The 27,632-nt window shown below is 44.7% G+C and overlaps 2 protein-coding genes across 11 annotated transcripts; one reads left to right on the forward strand and one right to left on the reverse strand.

The window, feature by feature from the left end:
- On the forward strand, positions 1-12,693 carry AUNIP (aurora kinase A and ninein interacting protein). The gene is made up of 3 exons (XM_069575000.1): positions 1-189; positions 10,043-10,184; positions 11,623-12,693. Exons 1-3 carry the CDS (start codon positions 106-108, stop codon positions 12,468-12,470), a joined length of 1,074 nt encoding a protein of 357 aa, XP_069431101.1. The 5' UTR covers positions 1-105; the 3' UTR covers positions 12,471-12,693.
- Positions 11,413-27,516, reverse strand: MTFR1L (mitochondrial fission regulator 1 like). Of its 10 annotated transcripts, none has more exons than XR_011254092.1 (8): positions 27,384-27,516; positions 24,237-24,380; positions 23,723-23,827; positions 20,858-20,967; positions 20,216-20,427; positions 18,636-18,957; positions 14,285-14,592; positions 11,413-11,954 (listed from the first exon to the last, which is right to left on the reverse strand). XR_011254092.1 is itself a non-coding variant. In XM_069575003.1 (7 exons), the coding sequence occupies exons 2-7, from the start codon at positions 24,249-24,251 to the stop codon at positions 14,487-14,489; spliced, it is 870 nt and encodes a 289-aa protein (XP_069431104.1). In that variant the 5' UTR covers positions 24,252-24,380; positions 27,384-27,516; the 3' UTR covers positions 13,611-14,486. The 10 variants fall into 10 exon arrangements, 4 of the variants coding, with proteins under 4 accessions (XP_069431104.1, XP_069431103.1, XP_069431105.1 ...); XR_011254091.1 differs by having other exon boundaries at positions 11,413-11,983; XR_011254093.1 differs by having other exon boundaries at positions 11,413-12,009.
- Positions 27,517-27,632: the final 116 nt, after the last annotated feature.

Genomic DNA, 27,632 nt, shown 5'->3' on the forward strand with positions numbered 1-27,632 from the left:
AGCGTTGGCGGGAGATCCGAACGTCCGCAGAGTCTCAGATGGCGGTTGCGTGAGGTGGCTCGAGCTTCCAGCGGGTGTCCCGTTGGCTTGGTCTTCTCAGCGGCCATGAGGCGCAGAGACCCGGAGAAGGAGGAGGAGGCCTGCGGCGTGTGGCTGGACGCCGCGGCGCTGAAGAGGCGGAAAGCGCAGGTGAGTCGTTGCGGGGGAGAGAGGGTGGTTCGGGAGGGCCTAGGGGCCCAAAGGTGTGTGAAGAGAGGCTTTTGGGTGAACCTGGAGATGATGGAGGTAGAGTCAAGGGGCGAGAACGAACATATTTGGCAGTTGAGGGGAGAGAGGGACTGGAGTCTGAAAAAGGCTGAAGAATGGGATTTGGGAAGAGTGGAGAGAAGAAAATGGGGTAGGAAGGCTGACAGGCAGGCTGAGTGGGGCGGCATGTGAAGAGGCTGGGACGGCGAGGTTTCGAGGTGAGGGAGAGGTTGGAGAGAAACTTTGCTTTGAGGAGCGTAACGGAGCGGACAGACTGCTTAATGTAGAATCCCTGCGGGAAGGTAGCAGAGGCTCAAGTACGCGGAGGGGTGGGTGCGTATGCAAAGGGAAGTTCTCGCCGGGAGGGTCCGCTGCCCAGGACTGGTAACTTCAGGGGGTAAAAAAATAGAAGAAAGGAAAAACAGAAAAATACCATCCAGTGGATGTCACATACTGTAGTAAGTATTTAATATGTATTATTTGTATCATCACCTTTACGGGAGTAAGGAGACTGAGGTGAGGTTAATTAAGCCAGGTTGAACCAACTTGGAGAATTGGAAATCACACACAGGTTTGGCACATATGCAAGATTCTGTTAGTCATTACAAAGAAACAAAAGTATGAGATAATATTTACTGTTTATTGAGCATTTTAAGCCGGACATTGTGCTGAATATTTTCGACGAGTTATTTTGTTTGGTACAATTCTATGTAGTAGTAATATATGTAATGTATGTAGTAATATGTTTAACTTATGTGGTAAAATATCTAACATTTATAACCTTTCCTTGTCTCAGAGGCCACAACTTTCTTGGGTATCCTTCCAGAGATAATCTGTGCATCTACAAGCAAATTCATAACTATTCTTTTAAATAGTAGCATCATATATATTGTTCTGCAGCTTACTTATTTCACTCACTGCATCTTAAGGATTATTTCATATGGCTCACAGAAAGCTGCTTCATTCATTTTAAGGACTACATAGCATTCTGTTATGAAATAGTATCCATTATATGCAATAATAATGTCTTAGCTGGGCTGCCATAACAGAATACCATAGATTGGGTGGCTTAAACCAACAGAATTAATTTTTTCATTGTTCTGGAGGCTGGAAGTCTGAGATCAGGGTGCCAGTATGGTTGGATTCTGGTGAGGATTTCCTGTCTTGAAAACAGCTGCCTTATTCTTGTGTCCTCAAGTGGTCTTTCTTGGTGTGTGTGTGTGTGTGTGTGTGTGTGTAGAGTGAGACAGAGATATATGCGTGTACTTGACCTGAAGCCCAAGAAGGCTAGTGTTGCTGAAGCAGAGTGAGGCAAACAGGAGCAGATGAGATCTAAAGAGTGTGAGAGAGCATAGGTGGCCAAATAATGTCATGTGGGTATTGGAGCCTCAACATACAAATTTTGGAGTACATGATTCAGCCATCGCAAGTATATATGTGCTATGCTTAGTTGCTCAGTCACATCCGACTCTGTGACCCCATGGAATGTAGCCCACCAGGCTCCTCTGTCTATGAGGATTCTCCAGGCAAGAATACTGGAGTGGATTGCCATACTCTCCTCCAGGGAATCTTCCCAACCCAGGGATCAAACTCAGGTCTCCCTCATTGCAGGCGGATTCTTTACTGTGTAAGTCATAGGGAAGCCCGCAAGTATATATAGTATTTATGTTTACCAGTCTTTTCTTGATAAGAAGCTCTCTAATCTTTTGCTATTAAAACACTTATGAAATGAAGAGTTTTATACACAAATCCTTTTGTACATATGCAAATAAATCGTCTGCAGAATCAATTTCTAGAAATGAGATAACTCGTTAAAGAATGTATGTTTTTAAAATTAAGAACAGGAAACATGTAACCTTGTTTAGTAAATACAAAAGTCTCTTTCTTCTATGCAGTGGTTAAAATGTAGATCACTTCAGAAATCTGAAACATATTTCCTATAGCACAGGAGTTCTTGAGAGAGAGTCTGTGTCAGCCTTATATTTTTTGTTAACTATGTTTGTTGAATTAGCAAAGTTATCTTGCTTGCTTGTCAACTTTTTTGTTCTTCTCTAGTGTGTGAATGAGTATGCCCCCAAATAGGAGTTTTATATTATAGCATAGATAGAATGCTATCTATCCCCACATATAGGGGAAAAGGCTAATTAATGGGTGGTAGGGAAATAAACATATTTATCAAAAATGACCAAAATGTGCAATGGGTGTTTTTTACTTCTGGAGTTAAGAATAAGCCTTTTATACTTTTAGGATAAATACATTCTTGATTTATGTGAGGTGGATGGGAAATCTGTGTACCAGTTTAATTTAGAAAGAGAAGTAGAAGAGAGCTAGGAGAGAAAAAGGGAATATCCCTCAGGGAAGAGGAGAATCAATATTTGTTTCTATGTCTGTAACTCTGACACTCCAAATCACACCTTTTCCTTTGATGATGTTATGATGAAAACATTTGTCTGTTGATCTGGTGCATGGCAGGAGTCCTCTCTTCAGGATCTCTAGGCCCTTTACTTTCCTCTGATTTCTGGAGGCCAGAAATGGCACCCCACTCCAGTACTTTTGCCTGGAAAATCTCATGGATGGAGGAGCCTGGTAGGCTACAGTCCATGGGGTCGCGAAGAGTTGGACACGACTGAGCGACTTCAATTTCACTTTTCACTTTCATGCATTGGAGAAGGAAATGGCAACCCACTCCAGTGTTCTTGCCTGGAGAATCCCAGGAACGGGGGAGCCTGGTGGGCTGCCGTCTCTGGGGTGGCACAGAGTCAGACAGACACGACTGAAGTGACTTAGCAGTAGCAGGATCTTATGACTGTAGTCACTGACGCCATTATTCCTAAAGCTACTTTGGTATTTTATTCCTAAAGATACTTTTATAAACTTTTGTTCTTCCACTAGTTCCTGTTCCTCTGATGTTAAGATTTCCAGCCCAAAGCAAAGTCCTAAAGATTCCCTTTTACAGGAATCCTGCTTTTTCCTAGATTAGCTATCCAATAGGCCTGAATGAGTTTTAATGTCAAGTGTCAATGAAAAATTAATAGTTTAAGAAAAGGGAAATTTTATTTGGGCCAGCTTGAGGATTATAATCTGGGAGACAGTTTTTCAGAAAGCTCTGAGGACTATTCCTCCTATAGAGGTCAAGGCAAGGTTATATAAGTTTTTGAGACAAATGGTTATATGCAAAGTAATAAATTGAGTTTACATAGGCAGGAGGAGAAGGGGATGATAGAGGATGAGATGGTTGGATGGCATCGCCGACTCAGTGGACATGAGTTTGAGCAAGCTCCAGGAGTTGGTGATGGACAGGGAAGCCTGGTGTGCTGCAGCTCATGGGGTTGTAGAGCCGGATACAACTGAGCAACTAAACTGATTATGAAAAGAACATCTTTTTTTGGTGTTAGTTCTAGAAGGTCTTGTAGATCTTCATAGAACTGTTCAGCTTCTTCGGCATTAGTGGTTAGGCCATAGACTTGGATTACTGTGATATTGAATGGTTGGCCTTGGAAACAAAGAGATCATGCTGTCGTTTTTGAGATCGCACCCAAGTACTGCATTTCGGACTCTTTCGTTGACCATGAGGGCTACTCCATTTCTTCTAAGAGATTCTTTTCCACAGTAGTAGATATTATGGTCATCTGAACTGAATTTGCCCATTCCTGTCATAGCTTTTCTTCCAAGGAGCAAGTGTCTTTTAATTTTATGGCTGTAGTCAACATCTGCATGTTTCCCTATCTATTTGCCATGAAGTGATGGGACTGGACGCCTTGATCTTCATTTTTTTAGTGTTGAGTTTTAAGCCAGCTTTTTCACTTTTCTCTTTCACCTTCATCAAGAGGCTCTTTAGTTCTCCTTCACTTTCTGCCATAAAGATGGTGTCATCTGAATATCTGAGGTTATGGATATTTCTCCCTGCAATCTTGATTCCAGCTTGTGCTTCATCCAGCCTGGCATTTCGCATGATGTACTCTGCATATAAGTTAAATAAGCAGGAGGACAATATACAGCCTTGACGTACTCCTTTCCCAATTTGGAATCAGTCCGTTGTTCCATGTCTGGTTCTAACTGTTGCTTCTTGACCTGCATACAGGTTTCTCAGGAGGGAGGAAAGGTGGTCTGGTATTCCCATCTCTTGAAGAATTCTCCAGTTTATTGTGATCCACACAGTAAAAGGCTTTAGCGTAGTCAATGAAGCAGATGTTTTTCTGGAACTCTTGGCTTTTTTGATAATCCAACAGTTGTTGGCAATTTGATCTTTGATTCCTCTCCCTTTTCTAAATCCAGCTTGAACATCTGGAAGTTCTTGGTTCATGTACTATTGAAGCCTAGCTTGGAGAATTTGGAGCATTACTTTGCTAGCATGTGAAATGAGTACAAGTGTGTGGTAGTTTGAACATTCCTTGACATTCCCTTTCTTAGGGATTGGAATGAAAACTGACCTTTTCCAGTCCTGTGACCACTGCTGAGTTTTCCATATTTGCTGACATTGAGTGCAGCACTTTCACAGAATCATCTTTTAGGATATGAAATAGCTCAGCTGGAATTCCTTCACCTCCACAGCTTTGTTCGTAGTGAGGCTTCCTGATGGCCACTTGACTTCACATTCCAGGATGTCTGGCTCTAGGTGAGTGATCACACCATTGTGGTTATCTGGGTCTAAAATGTAGTACTTAGGTACTTTTTATTGGCCATCTTTGAAAAAAACAATTACAGTTTTTTGTAGTTTTCAGCAAACTCAAAAAAATTGGAGCCATTATTTCTAAGTATATTTTCTGCCGTCTTTCACCTTGTTTTTTGGACTTCTTGTTATATGTGTGCTCCATAGACCATTAAGAATTTATTCTTTTCAGTTTCTCTGCTTCATTTTGGATTGTTCATATTGTTATAACTTCAGGTCCCACTGTTTTTTGTTTTTTTTTTTTAATGTAGTCTCTGTAATCTATTAGGCCCATCTAGTGAATGTTTCATAACTTCTATTTCTTTAATTATTTTCACATTTTCCTTTAAATCCTTGAGCATATTTAAAGTTTGCTAATTCTGTCATCTTACACACACACACACGCACGCATGCACGCCTAACAGGTCAGCTTGCAGTTCCTGGATCTTCGTTCCCTGACCAGGGAGTGAACCCAGGTCCTCAGCAGTGAAAGGGTGAAGTCCTAACCACTAAACTGCCAGGGAATTCCCAGTCATCCCTGGTTTTTCTGAGTCTGTTTCCATTAACTGATCCCCCACTCCACCCCCACCTCCCCATTATGGGTTATTTTCCTGCATTTCATATATCTAGCAATGTTTTGTTGGGTGCTCGACCATGGTTCTACATTGCTGGGGGTCTGGATTTTGTTGTCTTCAGAGAATATTGAAATTTGTTTTGGCAGGTAGTTACTTGCTAATCACCTTGCTCTTTTTTAAAAAAAAGTATTCATTTATATTTATTTTTGGCCGTGCTAGTCTTCACTGATACATTGACTTTCCTCTTGTTGCAGAGTGGAGGCTGCTCTAGTTGCGGTTGTGGGCTTCTCCTTGCTGTGGTTTCTCCTGTGGAGCATGGGTTCTGGGGTGCACAGGCTACAGTAGTTGTGCCTCCTGGGCTCTAGAGCACAGACTCAATCAGTAGTTGCGGCGCGTGGGCTTAGTTGTTCCTTGGCATGTGGTATCTTCCTGAATCAGGAATCGAATCCATGTCTCCTGCATTGGCAGGTGGATTCTTTACCACTAAGCCACCAGGGAAGTCCCAGTCAGCTTGTTTTTAAGCTTTGTTAGGACTAGTTGATTAAACAAACATGAACTTGGGGAAACTCTGGGCGACGGTGAGGGACGGTGCTGCAGTCCATGGAGTTGCCAAGAGTCAGACATGACTTGGTGACTGAAAAACAATAGCAGGACAGGTTTGGAATAGTTTTTGTTCTGGGGCCAGTTTAGAATTGCTAAGGGGTGATCCTTCTACTAATTCTGCTAAATGTCACTGATGTTAAAAAGGTCTTTCTAGGAAGAAATGTGTCTTTAGGTCTTTCATCCGTTTTTTGATTTTTTTTTTTTAAATTGAGCTCCATAAGCTGTTTGTGTAATTTGGAGATTGGTGTTTTGTCTATTGCTTTGTTTGAAAATATTTTCTCCCATTCTGAGAGTTGTCTTTTCATCTTATTTATGGTTTCCTTTGCTGTGCAAAAGCTTTTAAGTTTAATTAGGTTCCATTTGTTTATTTTTGTTTTTGTTTTCATTACTGTAGGAGGTGGGTTGAAAAAGATCTTGCTGTGGTTTATGTCAGAGTATATTTCCTGTGTTTTCCTCTAAGAGTTTTATAGTGTCCGGTCATACATTTAGGTCTTTAATCCAAGTATCATATATTAACACATACATGTAGAATCTAGAAAAATGGTACAGATGAACTTATTTCCAGGGCAGGAAAAGAGACGCAGATGCAGAGAATGGATGTGTGGACACGGGGAGAAGGTGAGGGTGGGATGGGCTGGGAGATTAGGACTGGCATACATACACTACCACGTGTGAAACAGATGGCTGATGGGAACCTTCTGTATACTACAGGGAGATCAGCTTGGTGCTCTGTGATGACCTAGATGGGTGGGATAGGGGTGTGGGTGGGAGAGAGGTCCAAGAGGGAGGAGTTATATGGCTCAAACAGTAAAGAATCTGCCTGCAGTGCAGGAGACCTGGGTTCGGTCCCTGGGTTAGGCAGATTCCCTGGAGAAGGAAACGGCCACCCACTCCAGTATTCTTGTCTGGAGAATTCCATGGACAAAGGAGCCTGGTGGGCTACAATAAATGGGGTCATGAAGAGTCAGACCCAACTGAGCGACTAACACTTTCACTCCTCACTTAGTTGTAGAGCAGAAACTAACAACACTGGAAAGCAATTATACTCCAATTTAAAAAAAAGTGTTTCTTCTGTGGCTAGCGAGAACCCTCCCAGCCCTGTGAGCTCTAGGAATTGTTCATCTTGCGCTTCCTGGCATTTTTTGTCTGACCTCATGGGGTTTTGACTACCACACAGGTGGGTTTGTTTTCAGTAATGAACTGAAGGGCTCTCTGTGTAGATTTCTGGATGTACTTCTCTGTGCTGCAAATCCCAGCCACCTCATCTTTCCCCAAATTCCAGTCTCAGCCTGCTCAGTTCACCAAGACTGCAGTGCTCTGCCTAGGTATCTCTCTACATACAATGCAATCTGACAAGTGCTACCTAGGGTGATCCAGGATTCCACCTTATTTCTCCTGCTTTCAGGGATCACAGTCCTGCACTGCCTGTTATCCATCATCCAAAATCAGTTGTTTCTGCATCTGATTCAGTTTTCTAGTTTTGTATGGTGGAAGGAAATACTCCATACTAATACTACAAGTCTATGAATTTTATGCCCAGGATTTTCCAAATGTTAAAATGAAGTCAACTTTGGGCTAGAATTAATAACATGGGTTCAAATTTCAGGCCTACTTCCAAATTGGTACATGGTGGTTCATTTGCTAAGTTGTGTCCAGCTTTGTGACCCCATGGACTGCAGTAGGCCAGGCTTTCCTGTCCGTCACTGTCTCCTGGAGTTTGCTGAAACTCATGTCTGTTGAGTTGGTGTTGCCATCCAACTCTGTCCAACCATCTCATCCTCTGTCATCCCCTTCTCCTGCCTTAATCTTTCCCAGTCAGGGTCTTTACCAATGAGTTGGCTCTTTGCATCAGGTGGCCAAAGTATTGGAGCTTCAGCATCAGTCCTTCCAATGAATATTCAGGGTTGATTTCCTTTAGGATTGACTGGTTTGATCTCCTTGCAGTCCATGGGACTCTCAAGAGTATTCTCCAGCACCACAGTTTGAAAGCATCATTTCTTTGGCACTCAGCCTTCTTTGTGGTCCAATTCTTACATCCATACATGACTACTGGAAAAACCATAGCTTTGACTATATGGACCTTTGTTGGCAAAGTTGTGTCTCTGCTTTTTAATATGCTGTCTAGGTTTGTCATAGCTTTTCATCCAAGGAGCAAGTGTCTCCTTGTCAAGTGGGCCTTAGGAAGAATTACTACAAACAAAACTAGTGGAGGTGATGAAATTCCAGCTGAGCTATTTCAAATCCTAAAAGATGATGCTGTTAAACTGCTGCACTCAATATGCCAGCAAATTTGGAAAACTCAGCAGTGGCCACAGGACTGGAAAAGGTTAGTCTTCATTCCAATCCCAAAGGCAATGACAAAGAATGTTCAAACTACTGTTCAAATGTGCTTGTTTTGCATGCTAGCAAGATAATGCTCAAAATCCTTCAAGCAGCCATGAAATTAAAAGACACTTACTCCTTGGAAGAAAAGTTATGACCAACCTAGATAGCATATTCAAAAGCAGAGACATTACTTTGCCAACTAAGGTCTGTCTAGTCAAGGCTATGGTTTTCCCAGTACTCATGTATGGATGTGAGTGTTGGACTGTGAAGAAGGCTGAGCGCCGAAGAATTGATGCTTTTGATCTGTGGTGCTGGAGAAGACTCTTGAGAGTCCCTTGGACTGCAAGGAGATCCAACCAGTCCATTCTGAAAGAGATCAACCCTGGGATTTCTTTGGAAGGAATGATGCTAAAGCTGAAGCTCCAGTACTTTAGCCACCTCATGTGAAGAGTTGACTCATTGGAAAAGACTTTGATGCTGGGAGGGATTGGGGGCAGGAGGAGAGGGGGACGACCGAGGATGAGATAGCTGGATGGCATCACTGACTCAATGGATGTGAGTCTGAGTGAACTCCGGGAGTTGGTGATGGACAGGGAGGCCTGGCGTGCTGCGATTCATGGAGTCACAAAGAGTCAGACACGACTGAGCGACTGAACTGAACACTTCAACAGTACGTGAAATTGGTACATGAATATTGGCAAATCTTATTCTGTCTTTGACTTTCACAGCCAAATTTAATATAATCCTACTTTCCCTACTTTTTGGGCATTCTACAACAAGCAAATAGAAACAAAATCAAATCACAAATAAAGGAGCATGGGATGAGTATAAGTGTAGTGAGATTTGTGCTGCTTCATTGCTCTTCTTCTTCAGTTCAGTTCAGTAGCTCAGTTGTGTCCGACTCTTTGTGACTCCATGAACTGCAGCATGCCAGGCCTCCCTGTCCATCACCAACTCCCAGAGTTCACTCAGACTCACGTCCATTGAGTCAGTGATGCCATCCAGCCATCTCATTCTTCTTAACAGCCAACTATTATTAAATGTTGTCTATGTATGAGAATTGTGTAAGCCTTTTATATGAATTAACTCACCAAATCCTCCTAACTGCCCTGTGGGCCTGGTACTGTTATTGTCTCCATTTCACAGATGAGAATGATACAGAGATCAAACAACTTCTAGAGGGTCATGCAGCTAATGGGCTGTGGCAAAACTGGTGTTGACTTGAGCAGCTGTGTGACTCGGGAGCCATGCTGTTAAACCACTATGTGACTATTTGAAAACTATTGAAAATGAATCAACTGCTGCTGCTGTAGAATCATAAATTATCTTTAAGTATAAAGGAGAGACTATCTTCTGTGGAATCCCTTCAACAGATCCTGTTTTTTAGTCAGCCTGATGATTTCTACAGGGAAGCACAAAGAATGGGCTAGAATTGAATGTATGATTCTTGAGGAAAAACAGACACCATCAGTATGGCAGAAAACGGTGGAAGGCGAGGTACAGCCAAAACTAGAGAAGCGTTTACGCGTGGAGTCCAAAAGATCTAGTGTGGTTCCAAGAGGGCAACTGGTGTTTATTGAGTCTTTCCTGTCTGAGCTGTCTTGATATTAATCGTTTCTATTATTCTTTTTCTTCCCTTCCTTAGACACATTTAATCAAATCAGGCACCAAAATGTTAACACTCCTTCCTGGAGAGAGAAAAGCTAAAATTTCTTTTACTCAAAGAAGCTGTCCATCTGCAGGCACTCGGCAGACCAGCATTGCTTCCTTCCTCACCTTGCAGCCAGGTATGGTGAGCACACTGAAAGCCATCAGGGTGCAAAAGGGAGGGCACTCATTTTTCCAAGCTGCAACATTTATGAGAAGTGGTGTCACTAGTGCTTTGTGTTAAACTTAGCTGACTTATTAGACGAGTTATAAAGCACAAGAAAACATCCTCTTTTGGAAAGCAATATATACGAGCTTATTACAAACATGCTTTTCTGGTTCTGTTTATCACAGTCTAAAACTAAATACTGGTATTCTTTGACAGAGCAGTGAGGAAAGGTATACTTGAGGATTGGGGGTGCAGAGGGGAGCCATTAGTAAGGTATATGTATTAGTAAGGTATATGTCTTGGATTGGCCACAGTTAGTAGTCTGTATAAGATTGATAATTGCTATGTCTATATGAAGCTTCTCAAATTAATCAAAGTTCAAAGGTGTTTTTTCCTCAGAAAGCTTGGCATAAAGTTGGCTTGTGTCTCATTCCTTGGCAATTCTTTGTTTGCATGTTTCTCTTTGGGGACCAGCTGCCTCAGAGCAGGCTGGGGCTTACACAGCAGGATTCTTGTCAGTGGAAGGGTGCTGGGAAGAGTTCTAATTCTTGGTGCCATTCCCAGGACTGCTTTGCCTAAGCCTTCAAAATGCTTTCTCCCTACCAGAAACAAAAACTTAAAACGATCTTTTGCTTTAAGCAACGCGTGCAGATTTTTTCAAAACCACTTTCCAATTCAAAATTCTTATATATTCTATATAGTCTATATTGAAATCTTAGAAAAAGTTGAGAACGCTTTTAAAAAACAATTTCTGTAGTATATTTCTTGGAGAAGGAAAGAAAGTTATCAGCTTTGTTTATAATTAGATCTTGGCATCATTTGTGGGGGAGTAGGAATTTCATGTTACATTTATCCTTAAGGCAGACAGGATCCATTCCACACCAGATAAAACATACAGGCTGGACACTAATAGTTTTGTCCTTTCTACTGATTGACTTAGCAAATAATTGTATCTTTATTCCATTTTCCATGAAATATTTGGGGAGCAGGAGCCCTGCATTCTGTCAGCAGATTTCTGAGTTGGCTGGTTAATGTGATCTGTGAGACTTTACAAAAATGGTATAATATCCAGGAGTAATATTTGGCCAGCATCACTATTCAGAAGAAACTACATGTTAAATAAAAAACAAAAGCAAAACTGATCTGCCCTATTGTGTTACACAAACCCATAATATGAAAATGTGAAAAGTAGGCTGTGGTCTGATTATATGCCATGTTTATTAGGTAGGTCAAAGCAAGCACCCATATATTTGAGAAGGGGAATATAAGAGCTGTGTTTTAGACTAGAGATTGAAAGCAGGAAGATCAAAGGTAGTATGGTAGCCAACACTGATTACAGAAAAAGCCACCTGAATCCTACTCAGGTGGAGTTTTCCTGCAGAATAAAATTTGTTCATCTGTTTTACTAGGAAAGACAAACGGTGCTGACCAGAGGAGTGTTTCATCTCATACAGAAAGTTGGACCAACAAAGAGTCTAAGGAAGACACAGCCCAGATGGAACATCTGACCCAGGGCTTGCGGGATGACTTCATGGCACCCCCTTTAGCCACTTCAACCCCTGCAGACATCCAGGAAGCTAGACTTTCTCCTCAGTCTCTGAAGGCTTCTTGCCACCATGGAATAGGAACCCCATACTTGACTGTGCCATCTTTGTCCCGGCCTGATACCTCAGTCTGTGCTGGAGAGAGTAAGGCCTCACTGGCCTGCTCCTTCACCCAAGACCTGGAGAGTTCTTGCTTGCTGGACCAAAAAGAGGGAGAGGATTCATCCTGTGAAAGGGAATGGCTTCATGGATCTAAGAAAAATAATTATCAGAGTGTGGAGAGACACAGTAAAACAACTGGGCACAAGGGCCATCAGCTCTTGGATAAGACTAACTGGGAAAATGTGTCTGCCAAAAGCAACAGGCAGGCCCCTGTCCTTCAAACATACAAGGATTCCCAGCACAGAGCAAACACGAAAGCAGTGAAACAAAGCTCTTGCCCTATTCCTGAGTTTTCCTGGGACAGTGAAAGGAATGACAAGGACCCCTGGAGTCAGCTTTTCACCGAGGATTCTCAGGGCCAGCGGGTCATTGCCCACAACTCTAGAGCTCCTTTCCGAGATGTAACCAATGACCAAAATCAGGGCTATGGGCAGGTTCCTAATAGCCTTTGGGCTCAGTGCCAGGACAGGACCACCCAGTTCAATCTGCAGCCTGATTTGCTCTTTACCCAGGACTCTGAAGGTAATCAAGTTATCAGGCACCAAGCCTAAATGTCTTTGTGAGGGTTTGGGTGTTTGGTGCTAAAAGTACCTAGAAATGACATATAAGAAAACATCTTCAAGGGGTGAGTATGTTTGAGTAGGGGAATGGAAGATTTTTGTTTTAGAAAGGTCATTCAGGAGAATGATCTTTGGTGGGAGGGAAACATGGGATGAAGCTGTTGTTATTGAGCATTTTCTTTGTGTCAATAAAGCAGGTGGTACCACTTGTTGAGACAGTGTGATTGGCTTCATGTCTTGCCCTGAGGATGAGGTGGCTGGTGAATTCCCTGCATGAGTTGTGGTGAGCACTGAAGGGGCAGGGCAGGTACTCATCCCTCCACTAGAGCCTGCTACACAGCCTGCACAGAGGGACCTCTTTGCCCTTTTAGATGCTTCTGACTTGGAAGCTGCTGCTTATGGATATGTGTTTTTCTAATCTTTGGCTGTAATTTTACCCATTCAACCTAAGCTTGTCACCATTATTCTTGACTTTTTTGAGTGATGAGGCAATTCTCCCAGACCCAGGCATACAGGGGCAGGGAGGATAGACAGAGAAGTAGAATGATTAAGTAGTTTTGTTATTTTATTTTTGTGGTAACTTTACAGCATTTTAAGGTTATATATGTTTAAACATCTCCCTGAAAAGGGCTGACTTATAATGATCTGAACGTGACTGTATCATTCTTCTACTACAAGGTGGGAGAGAACTCCCTTTGTAAAACTATGAATCCAAATAAATGACTGTTTACAAAGCTGGCTCTGATGGTAACTAAAACATTACCAATTTCGTTTTTTTGAAAAAGCAATGTTCCGTCACTGCCATGGGTCTGATCTGAACACAAATCCAATCTGATTTGTGTTCTATTCAAGATATCATCCACTGGGCAGCAGTTTCCCATGTTGCAGGTGTGGTATGTAGGAGGCTTAACAATAAGCCTCTAGGGGCAAGCGTGCAAGTTATAGGATGGACTGGCTTTAAGAAGTTAAGTGTTTCTAAAGGGAACAAGAAGCTCCCTAGGGAAGAAGCTTCCTCCTATAAAGGCAGGAACCTGTTTACAAAAGCTCATATACCTTGAAATTAATAGGAATTCTATACCTGTGGGGGATACTGGGTGGTCACAACTCAAGAGATGGACACAACCAACGCAGTATCTCTCCAGATCCTTCCTTTAATGTCAGGTAATGCTTCAACCCAAACACAGGATACATACTGTAATGAAAAGGACCTGAGGGCATCTGAGTCATGCATGGTATAGTAAGTACAAACCTTGGCCCCACGCAAAGGAGCAGTCAAGGGCCTGGAAGATTCACCTCTTCATTTCTCTTCCCTGCTGGGCTTAAAGTCCATGGAAGAGAAAGAGCTTTCAATCAGTGGAACCAGTGAGGCGTCAGGGCCTTGGAGGGTAGATTTGGCTGTACAGTATTACAAAATATATTTAAGAAAAAAACAGCCCAGGCCTCCCAGCACTATCCCAAGCCTCGGCGGGTCCAGTGGCCCAACCTCTACATGTAAGTGTTAGGGAAGGGGGAGAGAATGATTGCTGGGCATTGGTGTCAGTTCATGATGGAGCAGCATAAGATTTTCCCTGCCCTGTGAACGTGCACATACATTTATAGCCCCCTCCCCTCAGCCCTGCTCTGCTGCAAGGAAGCGGCTGAGAGTGAGTGACAGTTGGGCACAAAGTGTTCGGTGAGACCAGTTACGGGGTCTAGTGCAGTGAAGTCAGTCTTTCATTTAGGACTTACTTTCACACAAGAGAAAGGAAAAACCAGAAAGCTGTATCTCACCCTTTAAATTGAGACATTCCAACGTATATAATTACCTGTGTCTCAGCTCAAAACAGTCCGTTAGCTTCTAAGGTTTGAGTATGGAAAACATATGATGCAGCTCTTCTTAGTCCAAGCTCTAGCTTTCAGCAAGACTGTTGCAGATTTTTAACTGATGGGCAGAAACATCTGCGGTGAGGAAGGCAGCTACTGAAGGAATTCCAGGAGCGTGAGACTGAGTTGCAGAGCTGAGTGATATCAGTTCCCTTTTCTACTGATATCTTCTTCCTTCAGAGCAAACTTCCTCCTTAGGACCTCAGAGATAAGAACAGCAGGATCTTCCTCCTTCAGTGAACTCCGGCTCCTAGAAATAGAATAATAGCTTGTTTATTGAGTACTTTGGTTTTTCCAGTAGTCATGTATGGATGTGAGAGTTGGACTATAAAGCAAGCTGAGTGCCGAAGAATTGATGCTTTTGAACTGTGGTGTTGGAGAAGACTCTTGAGAGTCCCTTGGACTGCAAGGAGATCCAACCAGTCCATCCTAAAGGAGATCAGTCCTGAGTGTTCATTGGAAGGACTGATGCTGAAGCTAAAACTCCAATACTTTGGCCACCTGATGTGAAGAGCTGACTCATTCGATAAGACCCTGATGCTGGGAAAGACTGAGGGCAGGAGAAGGGGACGACAGAGGATGAAATGGTTGGATGGCATCACTGACTCAATGTACATAAGTTTGGGTCAATTCTGGGAGTTGGTGATGGACAGGGAGGCCTGGCATGCTGCAGTCCATGTGGTCGCAAAGAGTCGGACACGACTGAGCAACTGAAATGACTGAGTACTTATTCTGTCCTGAGAAGTGTTTTGTGTATTGGAATACAATCTTATTCCTCACAACACTCTTATGAGGTAGAAGCTATTACAACCTTTTTTTTTTACCAATGAGGAGATTGAAGCACAGCAATGTTATGACTATGCCCAAAGTCATTAGTCAGTAAGCGAAGAGTCCAGAGTTTAAAACCAAGCTTGCAGATCTCATCTTTTAATTAGACATGGTTTTACTATTCCCTGCAATGGCTATAAAATGTGGGCAAAGGACCATTAACCTGTTGGTATTGGCCTGTCGTGGCTAAGCTTCTGATCCCACCTTCTGTCTCTATCTTATAAGCAATCCAGAATTTACAGTTAAATGTTCACATTATAAGGGACCCATGGGAGCAAAACCAGTTCCAGATTAGGGTAGGTTCAAATTACCTGATAACCTCAGGTATCTTCCTGGAAAGTAGTTGCTTGAAATCCTAGTGAACTTATATATATACATCCTCATGAAGGCATTTTATTGGTCATATAAGGGCTAAGATTATTATTAAACCTTGAAAACCAAACCAAGAGGCAGTTCACTCTGTCACATTTCTGAACCTTGAGGACAGGACTACTTTCCAATTCTTACTCATCAACCCAGCTCCTTCTATCAACAAAGGAGAAAAGATCCCAGGGCATGAGTGAGAAGAAGGGCTTAGCAGTAGGGGATCACAGATCTAATTGTTACAAGAGGCAAGTGTAAGAAAGTTGGAGAGTCAATCTATAAAATACTGATCAGAAGAAGAAAGCAGCAGCAGCTGAATTTGGAAATGCTGGAAATCAAAGAACTGGGGGGTCTGTGACCAGCCTGACTAGGAACAGGTAGTAGGATCCACTACCAGCACCCTTGTCTAGTTTTCAGAAGAAAATGGGACCAGAAAACAAAAAGGGATCTTGTGTGAGGCGAGTCACCGTAACTTTATTGTTCCAGGAGGCAGCCCTCACCTCCCCAGCCCTGAAAACAGCTTTTTTTTTTTTTTAGGCAAAATAATGTTTAATGGCATAAATGAATAAGCAAACAATGTACAACGTCTGAGCCCTAGTTAACTCATGTGTAGCTACAGACTGATTAATCTGTAGGTTCACAGATGGGTTCTGTAACTAGGACACTTAACAAAGGATAATTCTGAAATGTAAGATTTACACGTTTGCAGATACTGGCTTATTTGCATCCACTCAACAATTTTTCTTTATTTTTTTATTGAAGGATAATTGCTTTACACAATTTTGCTGTTTTCTGTCAAACCACAACATGCATCAGCCATAGGTATACATATATCCCCTCTCTTCTGAACCTCCCCACATTTCTCTCCCTACCCCACCCCTCTAGGTTGATATAGAGCCCCTGTTTGAGTTTCCTGAGCCATACAGCAAATTCCCATTGGCTATCTATTTTACGGCAATGTAAGTTTCCATGTTACTCTTTCCATACATCTCACCCTCTCCTCCCCTCTCCCCATGTCCATAAGTCTGTTCTCTATGTCTGTTTCTCCACTGCTGCCCTAGAGATAATTCTTCAGAACCATTTTTCTAGATTCCATATATATGTGTTAGAATATGGTATTTATCTTTCTCTTTCTGACTCACTTCACTCTGTATAATAGGTTCTAGGTTCATCCACCTCATTACAACGGACTCAAACGTGTTCTTTTATGGCTAATATTCCATTGTGTATATGTACCACAACTTCTTTATCCATTCATCTTCAATGGACATCTAGGTTGCTTCCATGTTCTATCTATTGTAAATAGTGCTGCAATGAACAATGGTATACATGTGTCTCTTTCAATTTTGGTTTCCTCACGGTATATGCCTAGGAGTGGGATTGCTGGGTCATATGGTAGTTTTATTCCTAGTTTTTTAAGGAATCTCCATACCGTCTTCCATAGTGCTGTATTAATTTACATTCCCACCAACAGTGCAAGAGTGTTCCCTTTTCTCCACGCCCTCTGCAGCATTTTTTGTTTGTAGACTTTTTGATGAGGGCCATTCTGACTGATATGAGGTGATACCTCATATTTTTGATTTGCATTTCTCTAATAATGAGCAATGTTGAGCATCTTTTCATGTGTTTGTTAGCCATCTGTATGTCTTCTTTGGAGAAATGTCTGTTTAGGTCTTTCCCCTACTTTTTGATTGGGTTGTTTTTCTGGCATTGAGCTGTATGAGCTGTTTGTATATTTTGGAAATTGATCCTTTGTCAGTTGTTTCATTTGCTATTATTTTCTCCCATTCTGAGGGTTGTCTTTTCACCTTGGTTATAGTCTCCTTTGCTGTGCAAAAGCTTTTAAGTTTAGTCATGTCCCACTTGTTTACTTTTTTTTTTTTCCATTACTCTAGGAGGTGGGTCATAGAAAATCTTGCTTTGATTTCTGTCATTGAGTTTTCTGCTTATTTTCCTCTAATAAGAGTTTTTTAGTTTCTAGTCTTACATTTAGGTCTTTAATCTATTTTGAGTTTATCTTTGTGTATGGTGTTAGGAGGTGTTCTAATTTCATTCTTTTACATATAGCTGTCCAGTTTTCCCAGCATCATTTATTGAAGAGGCTGAAAACAGCTTTTTAACGGCATTAAAAAATACAGCTGCACACCTGGCCTCTGGACTTTGAGGTTAAGATGTCAAATATTTCAATGCCCAGGAATCTACATTTAAATAAACACTTCTGGTATGTCCCATGCAGCAGAGAAACACTGCAAGCAGGTGACTCTCAGGCTGGAGCTCTAGGGCTTCTCTGCTAGATGAGTTTCTCATGGTAGGTATTTTCCAGATCCCCTCACACTCCCATCAGAAACACCTACAGTTCTACTCCTTGGGTGTTCTGCTTTGGTAAGTTTAAGGTGCATTTTGAACAAACCCAAGCAATTCTGATAGGCAGCCAGAGTTAGGCACTAGGCATCTCAAAAGCTTTGTTCGTAAATCTGTGTTTCCAGGGTTGGTTTGAATAATGGACCACTGTTTAAAGGCTATTCTCCTTCCACCAAGTCTACTTTTTTGAGATACTAAAATAACTTATGCAACTGTACTTTGAAGGATGGGGCACAGGGACACTTATTACTAGCAGTATGAGAACCAAAGTGGTGAAGCCTCACTGGAGGACAGAAGCTGGATTAGATGAGCCTTCTTATTAAACCTCTGTTTAGTAACATTTGCTTGGGTTAGACCACCCCAACCAAATGTAAAGTGTTCCTCTTTTTTCAAACTGGGGTCCCCAGGCACTAGCAAGTGGGCAGCAAGCTTTGTGAATGAAATTACACATTGCTACTAATGAGGATTTACTATGTAAGTATTTACTTTCTATTGGATAATTGGCCACAGGCAACAGTAAATAGACCAGCATAGGGGATTCAGTGGCTAAGACTCTGAGGTCCCAATGCAGGGGGCCTGGGTCCAATCCCTGGTCAGGGAACTAGATCCCACATATCACAACAAAGATCCCACATATCACAACGAAGATCCCATATCCCGAGTGGAATAATGAAGACCTAGCACAGCCCCCTTTGCCCGCCCCCCAAAATGATCACCATAAGTTCCTTAACGTATACTTACAGGTCTTGGCTCTGCTTCATCCGGTGGAAGTCCTTGAGGATACCCATCATATCTGCAAAGCTGCTGGCCTTGGACAAAGAGACGCAGTCATCCTCTTCAGATGAGCTGCAGGTAGCTTTGTGTTCTGGTTTGCAACATTCAGGGCTGGCAGAACAAAGCAGGGGGACTGATGGAAGCTCAGGGACCTCTATCTCGGTCTCCTCGGTGATGTCACTAATGACAAAGGAAGTTGTAGAGTGGAATGAGGATCCAAAACAAGGTAAGGGAGAAGAGACATTTGAACTTCCTGGAGATAAGAAATCTGGCGTTAAAGAAGCCGAAGCTGAAAGAGAAAACAATAGGCATGGATAGACATTGGGGCTAAAATACAGCAGTTACATCTCCCCACAAGCACTGCCTACCAAATATTCATTTCCTGGGCTGACACCGTGACATTCTGGGTTCCTCCAACTACCTTCCCCTCTCAGGATCTCAAGAAGATGTAGCAGTACTATGCTTTTCCAGTGTTCAGAAGGGCAGAAAGACCCACCCCATAAAGGCCTTGCTTCCTAAAAGCTCCCATTTTGCAGTGGGCAATGGAAGGACAGCACTTTTTAGACTGAAGCAGTAGTGTAGAACCATTGCCTGAATTTGTCCTTTTCTCTAACTAGGCCAGTGCTTCTGACTGTGCTCCTTTAAATGCAGCTATCTGTGACTAGAACTGTTCTACAGCCAAAAACCAGAATGGTGATAGTTCTCCCAGTTTCCAAATTTTAATGGAGAGAATTTCCTCAATTTCTAAGTTTCTAGGGAATATTTTTGTATTTTTCCTAAACTACTTCAGCATGTCTCTTGGATGATTAAAAAAAAATGTAGCAAACAACTATATACGGAAAATTCAAGTCCATTTTCTCTATAAAACTGCCACATGAGGGAATTAAATACATAAAAATTTCAGAGAGAAAACCATGATTTTCACATGTTCTACCAACTGACAAGGTTTAGGAGCTATAACTTTGAGTCAATGAATAGGAAAAAAGTGAGAATGGGAGGAATATGAGGGTTAAACACTGAGCATCCTGGGAGAGATCCACCTGTTGGTATTTCCTACATCTGGTCAGCCCATCCATTCCCAGTGATTTTCCCTTAACTGCAGACAGAAAGGCTGAGGGATGGAGAGGTGGTCTCTGGTAGAAAGTCAGAATGCAAGGAAATGGAAAATATGCTTACAAAGGGGGATATCTCTCAGTGGTAGGGAACACTTATTTCTCATATTGAAAAGGAAAGTCGGAAGCTCATGGAGCACTCATGGAAGACATGATCTTAAAAGACATCTGGAAGAGAGTTGGTTTTTGTGGCTGCAGGAGGGAATCTGCCTGGGGCCCCAGATTAAATGAAGATTTTGTTCCTAACCCAACCAGTCTGCCCCAAATGGCTGACAGAAACCATCCAAAGGTTATACAGGCTAGCCAGGCTTTAGGGCAGTCCAGAGCCCTAGACTCCAGTACCCCCGAATCAAGGACCATTCTTATCCCTATCCTGTCCAAAAGCTAAGCAAAAACAAACAGCCTGCTATTTGGTCCTGGCTCAGAGGCTCCTACCTGCATCAGCTGCCACTATTTTGGCAATCTGGCTGCGCAGGTGGCTCAGCTCATCCTGCAGCTCGGTGGTGCGGCTGAGGGCTGGCAGGGCTGGCTTCTTCAGGGCCAGGAGCCTCTCCTCCGACCCACGCAGGTTGGGCACTGAGGCATTGCGCTGCATGACGATCAGAGGGCTGGGCTTCCAGGTGTGCCTCAGGGGGCGTGTATCGCTCCTGGACCAGGGAGAGAAAAGTGTCAGAGACATGGGCCACTGCACTGCTTCCAAAATTCCATCATACACTCCTGCAAGAGCTATATAGCCAGACTTCCCTGGTGGTCCAGTGATTAAGAATCTGCCTGCCAATGCAGGGAACAGGGTTGCACCCCCATCTGGGAAGATTCCTCATGCTGCAGGGCAACTGAACTGTGTGCCACAGCTACTGAAGTCCATGCCCCTAGAGCCAATGCTCTGCAATAAGAGAAGCCACTGCAATGAGAAGCCTGCGCACAGCAACCAAGTGCAGCCAAAAATTAAATAAACAAAGGAGGTTAATCTCCTTACTCTTAAAAAATAAAAGGAACACAGCCAGGTTCTACTCTCACTCCTGTTGCCCTCCATCTCACTCTTTCATTCCCCAGTCGGCAGGCTACTGCCTCAGCTACCTGACCCGGGCATAAGTCTCCCCTTCATCTGCAGCAATCCAGGCGATGTCAGCCAGGGTAGGAACTGGGGGCACATCCCTCAGACACAGGTCAGAGATGTTGGGCAGGGTCTGTGGGGAAGGAAAATTCATTAACATTTACTGCCATCATGATGAGACAACTGGAAACTGGGCAAAATACATAGGGGAACATCTAATCCAACACTGGGTATAGGGAAGACTTCCTAAAGGAGGTCCCAGTTGGAGGCAGTTTGAATAAGAGGCCAGAAGAAAGAGTCTGTGAAATTACAAATAATTCAGCATGGCTGGAACAGGAAGGATAGAGTGGTGGGGAGTTGGGAGAGACTGGCAAATGAATTAGGAGCTTTGAAATAATGAGCCATTGAAAGGTCAAGTAAGTAAGGATTAGATGTGAGGTTTTAAAAGATTAGTCTGGCTACGGTTTGGAGCATGGATGGGAAGGTGGAGAGCAATCAGAAGATTTTATTGGAAAAAAAGAGTCACACTCATTTAAGTCTTACCTGTCACGGCTTTTAAGCTATAACTGCAGAAGTAAGTAGCTGTAATGGAGACCGGTATGGCCCAGAGCCTAAAATATTTACTATTTGGTCCTCTGCTGACCCCTGGCTAGAGCAAAGAAGTCTTCAGTAGGACTGGCAAGAGTTACTTTTTAACAGAGATGCCCACTGTCTAGCCTTCTGGTTGTGAGAATACAGGTGCAAGGACATGGACAATCTGTTATATCAACAGGAAATTTCTCCTGGCAAGCTCTTTACACCTTTGTAGCATACTGGGATCTACATGTTACAGCAACACTGTTAGAAACAAAGTTGATAATTTGATTATTTAGATTTCAATTAAAAAAAAATAGCTAATTAGACAAAAGGAATCATAATGTAATTCCTTAAAATAGCTCCTCCACCCAAATGAACAACTAGGGAACAGGGAGATTGAGTGACACCATGTTAAATGAAAAATTAGGAAGGTTCAATTATATTCTGACTGTTTACAACAAAGAAAAATATATGCTTAGAATAAGACAGGAAAGAACTAAAACATGTGTCATGACTCCGTGATTACAGGCAACTTGTTTCCCTTTCTTTTTTCATAATTTAATATTTTCATATGGGTAAATTAAAAAATAAATCAGTAAGATTCCCTTAAAAATATTTAAGGTAATCAATTTACAACAAATCTAGAGGCAGTCTCTCAAAAATCCACCTATATATGAGTTAAATTCAGATGTTTCTGCTATAGGCTGTTCAGTAGGTAGATCCGGAACTGATAGGTCTGACTTTTTGATAGGGAATCTGGGTCTCATAGAAGTGAAGTGATGCTCCAAGGTTACAAAGGAGCTAATGACGCAGGAGTTAATGCTAAGATGGGACATTTAGGGGACGCCTCCATTTGCTTTCCTTGATTAGCCAGAGGGCTCCTCTGCTATTGGCAATTAAATGAGTTAACAAATATAAAGTACTTAGCACAGTGCCTGGCACACAGTGTGGGCTCCATAAATGTAGCTGGTATTACTACTTCTGCTCTGTGGGAGCCTGTGCCCTTGATCATCTCTGCCCAGCAGCATCCAGCCAAAGGACTGGAGAGGCTATAGTCAAATGTGGGGGCAACCATGACTGACTCATGCTTCCGAGCTGTCCTTCCCTTTGTTCCTGATGCTTGAGGCAGCCAGGGCCACATTCAGCCCTAGGCAATAACCGGCAATCTGGGTCAAGAGACAGCACCCTGCACCGAACCCCAAACCCATTCCAATTCAGACTCCAGATAAGCACACAGTTTTCAGCTCAGCATCCGATATACAAACTCAGCTCCTTCACTTGTTTCGCCCCAGGCCTACATCTTTTCAGGCACATATTTCTGTCTCCTTTGTGTAGGCAGAAAGCTGAAGTAGTTCTTTTGTGTTCCAGCTCCCCAAAGGCACAGACCTTAAGCATCTAACTTGGAGCTGATGCTTAACCATTAGTTCTTACAGGGTGGCAGCTAGGACCAATAAATGCTACTTAGCTTTCCACTGCACAAGGGAGTCTTACTATAGAGTGAATGCTAAAGGCCCCCTGGGCAGAGGTGAGACTGAAATAGCCCAGTAAAGGAACGGCTAAACTTGGCTAGAAAAGAGGGGATGAGGAATAAAGACATCAGGGAAATACTGTAAATAGGTAGCTAAGCAGGGCAAGCCTTAGAGCTGGTGAAGAAAAGCAGTTTAAGTGTTAGTCGCTCAGTTGTGTCCGACTTTTTGCAACCCCATGGACTGTAGCCCACCAGGCTCCTCTGTCCATGGGATTTCCCATGCAAGAATACTGGGTGCCATTTCCTTCTCCAGGGATATTCCTGACCCAGGGATCAAACCTGGGTCCCTCGGGGTGCAGGTAGATTCTCTACTGTCTGAGCCACCAGGGAAGCCCTGAGTGACAACACCATATTAAAAGAAAAGCAGAGTTCATCTCAAAATCACACACAGCACTCAGTATTCTGTGAGGGGACCTGCCAGGGTTGTAGGCACACACCTCAGAGCAGACATGGCTAGTCTGGAGATCCAGTTCAGCAGGGGCCTTTGGCCTACTCTAACACACTGGATTGCTGGAGCCTGATGAAATTTGAGTTGCTTAGCAGAGGCATCAAAGATGCAATATGATTAATTTATGAGCAGATTGGAAGCTTGACTTGTGGTCACAGGTTTGGGTGCAATCAGGAAGCCACAGTGACCAGGATACATTAAAAGCAGTTAAATTCTTTTTGAAAAATGCAGATGTGATCAGGAAGGCAGCCTGTCTTGGCAACGCCAAGGAGTCTGGGCCACAGAAGCAGCAGCACTCCCCGTACACTCTGGGCCACTATTTTCCAGCTCACTTACCTCAAAGGATGCCCGGGGACATGGCTTCAGGGGCAAGTTGGTCCCAATTCTCCTCACTACACTTCGAGCAGCGCCATGCGGCTTATTTTGCCAGATTGGGATGGTCTAAAGCACAGAGAGACAGCCACAACCTCAGAAAAAATCCAACTGCTGTCCCCATCCTCTCCCCTACCTTCCCTTTAGCAGCAGTCAACCTTCACTTTGGCCAGATATATAAGAGGACACCTGCTGCTGCTGAGGCACAGTAAATGCTGGGAGGATCCAGAGAAAAGGGTGAGGAATTAGCGGCCCTCCCTTCCCACTACACAGAGTGATGGAAACACACTGACCCCCTAACTGCTCCAATATCATAGTTGGTTCTGCCTGGAGGGAGGGGATGGAAGGCAGGACCCTTCAATTCCAAGCCTGGGTTGGGGAAGAGTTAACTTGAGGATCTCAGAACTTCCTACAGAACTTTAGCAGGTCTAGTGCTTAATCTTCCCCACTACACCCCTGCCTTGGGAATGCCCCTTACCACATTGGCTTCCATTCCTGACGTTTCAACTGGCTCCTGCACTTGAAGGACAAGGCAGCCACCGGGCAGCGCTAGAGGCTTGGGGAGGCAGGGAGTGTGACGCCTTCATATCAGGCCATCTCAAGGAACACCAGACTTCTCTTCCTGTCAAACAATCCCCACAGGAGACTCAGTGGCTACCACACAAGCCCACACAAGTCACTCAGTTGTGTTCAACTCTTTGCACCCCATGGACTGTAGCCCACCAGGCTCCTCTGTCCATGGGATTCTCCAGGCAAGAATACTGGAGTGGGTAGCCAGTCCCTTCTCCAGGGAATCTTCCCAACCCAGGGCTCAAACCCAGGTCTCCCACATTGTAGGCAGATTCTTTACCATCTGAGCCACCAGGGAAGCCCATGACTAACAGTGAGGCTTCTCTGATGTTTCACAGGGGAAGAAAACCAGCCAAAGAGGCTGTGCTCACCCAACCATGGCTTCTACAAATCCAGACCGTTAGAGGTTACTTTCAGATGCACCATGTGAGCTTGGCCAAAGCTGGGAGCCTTCCTGAGTCCTTAGGTTTCCTGAGGCAAAACTTCTCAAGAATATATATGTATAACTGAATCACTGTGCTGTATACCCGAAAGAAACAGGATGTTGTAAATGAACTATACTTCAATTAAAAAAATTTTTTAAGTTGGTAAGATAAAAACAAACTTTGATGTAAATAGAACTCTTTGGTAGATAAAAAAGCTCATGGGAAAGGCAGAGTGTAAGGTGCCATCCAAGTCCAACATTCATTCCTGAGGATAAGATGTAAAAAGTCCAGCATGTGCCACCCAGCCTAGCTCTGCTGGGCCACTACACCAGGCAGATGTGAGTGAAACAGACAACGAGAGAATGAAGCCAGTCTGGCCAAATTCAGTCTACCGGGCTACTGGGGAAGAGCCAAAACTTTTTATCCTGGCTCAGCCTTCAACTGGCTTAATAGCCTTAGGCAAGTTACTTAATCTTTCAGAATGTAGTTTCTCTTAGAAGATAGGAAGAGCTGCCACTCAGGGATACCAAGAAGGTCAATCAGTGAAATAAGATTTTAAAGTACTTAATGAACTGTTGAAACAAGACACAGATGGGCGGATTCCTCATAGCTGCCCTTGCATGGTGAGCAGCTGCAGTCAATGAACTCATTCAGTCCCTTGTTCATCAAACACTTAATACTCGCTCTGTGCCAGGACCTATGCTGGGCACTGTAGGGGCTATGGAAAGAGTAAGACACAGCCATGCTCTCAAGGAACTCATAATCTAGAAGAGGGACAGGACTCAAATGCCTAATTCTACCAGAGGCTGAATATCACTGTCTAAGAAAGGCACATCAGGCAGCTGGCCAGGTGAGTTCAGTTCCCTGGCCCCAAGGCCCCATAGTGAGTTCAGAGGAGCTAAGAAGGGAAAGAAAACAGCAACAATAACACAGGTCTAAGAAAAGGTGAAGAGATGTATAAAGAACAGAGTATGGTCAGGCCATAAAGGTGGGGGGGGGGCGGCGCGCATGGCAGGTAATGGTCAGGTCTCCAGGGCTGGGAATGTTCTAGGTAAGGAGTCAGTGCAGAGCCAAGGGCAGCCTCTGAAGAGGGGATAGGCTGGACTAACCAGCTCTTTCCAGAAACCTCCCTTGGAGGGTCTCTCTTCACCTCTGAGAGAGGAGGTATTTACTCTGCGACACATGAGGAAAGGAAGCTAGAAAAGAGGGACTGCTTTAAGGTCACTTAGCGGCCACGGCAGAGTAGGAAGCACCCAGGTCTGGTCCAGATCCTCCTGCCTCCAACCTGGGTTCCATCTTCTCAGCAACGCTCAAGACTTTTTATAAGCCCTTCGGTGTGCCAGGCTCTGTGCTAAGTGTCAGTGCCTGCCACAAGCTCCACACAACAGTGCTTCCCTGTGTTTCTCACTTCAGTCACTGCAGCCACTACTTCTCCAAACTTACCTCCAAACTCGGTTGGGCCTAACCCTCACGTGGCAGCCAGAGGCCTCTTTTCGGAACACAATGGGAATAGATCTCTGCCAAGCTTCAACCCCTCATGCTTGCTAGAGCAAAGAAGATAACACCAAGCCTCTTCAGCATGGCCAGCAGGCCCTCCCTGCCTTTCTCTCCCAGCCGACAAGGCCTCTCCACTCTGGTCCCTGCATGCTTCACCGCCACACCCGCCTTCCCCTGCCCTCCACCCACACTGGCCTTGCAGCCCCTCAACGGCCCTGTCTACTCTATTCCCTCTGCTCGAAACCCTACCAGCCTCTTCACCAAGCTCATCCTCAATTACCCCTGAAACTCAGCTGAAGCATTGCCTGCCCTTCCCGGACCGGCGTCCCGCGTTTCCTCCGGAGCAGCAGTAACCAGATAACGGTGTAGCCTGTGCAGTTTGTCCGAAGGGCGGGGCTTCCAGGTGCAGCCCTGAGCCCGCTCGGTACCCGGCAGGCACTCGAGCATTTGTTAAGAAACGAACCAACGAGAACGCCGACTTAGCCTTGAACCCTGCACAAGTGTCTGCTTAGAAGACTCCCCACGGCTCGCTGGCCGTGCGCCTGGTTCCCACTACCTCCGAACCCGCACTGCCCTTTCCGGGTCTGCTCTCCTGGTGTTTTTACACACGGTCTCCCAGCGCCTCCCGAGCGGGGCCCGGCCGCATCATCCCGGTCCCCGCCGAGGCCGCTGCGCTCAGCGCCGTTCTCTGCCGGGGGAGGGGGAGCCGCCGCGGGGGCCTTTGTCCAGGACACGCCTCCCTTCCCCCCGCAACAGCCCGACCAGACGGGGTCAAGGTCGGCCAAGTTCTCGCCTCGGCTCGGGAGTGGGGGGGCGCCCATGAACTCAAAGGCCCGGCGCCGGGTCCCGGAGGAAGCGAGGAGGCGGCCGAAACGAGAAGCCTCTGGTGCGGCTGGGTGACTCGGGCGAGCAACTGCCCCCCGGGGACTCAGTTTCCCCTCAGCCGAGTGTCGCGGACAACACGAGTTGCCACGAAAACCGGCGCGGGCCCAGCAGCCTTGGGCAGCGCACGGCGCCCGGCACTCGGCCGCGCGACACGCCGGGCGGGACGGCCGCGCTCCCGCTCGCGTTCCCGCTCTGGGGCGGCACTCGGACCTAGTCTCACCTCAGACTGCGGCTCCGGATTCACTCACCTCACGGCCCCTCCTACCACAGCGGGCCGCCCAGCTTCACTCGCCCTCACTTCCGCTGACCCACCCCCCGGAAGCGATCCCTTGCAGCTGCGCGCCGAGCCGCGGCCGCGCGCGTCTTCCGGAAGCGGACCCTGCTGGGGGTGGGGCGAGAGAGGATCCTGCGGGGCCGAGGCGGGGCTGTAGAGGGGATACGCCTACCATAGGCCACGCCCCCTGGGAAAAAGTTGATGGTGCCGGGAAACCTCTGAG

This window comes from Ovis canadensis, chromosome 2 (assembly GCF_042477335.2).
Source record: "Ovis canadensis isolate MfBH-ARS-UI-01 breed Bighorn chromosome 2, ARS-UI_OviCan_v2, whole genome shotgun sequence".
Classification (NCBI taxonomy): Eukaryota; Metazoa; Chordata; class Mammalia; order Artiodactyla; family Bovidae; genus Ovis; species Ovis canadensis.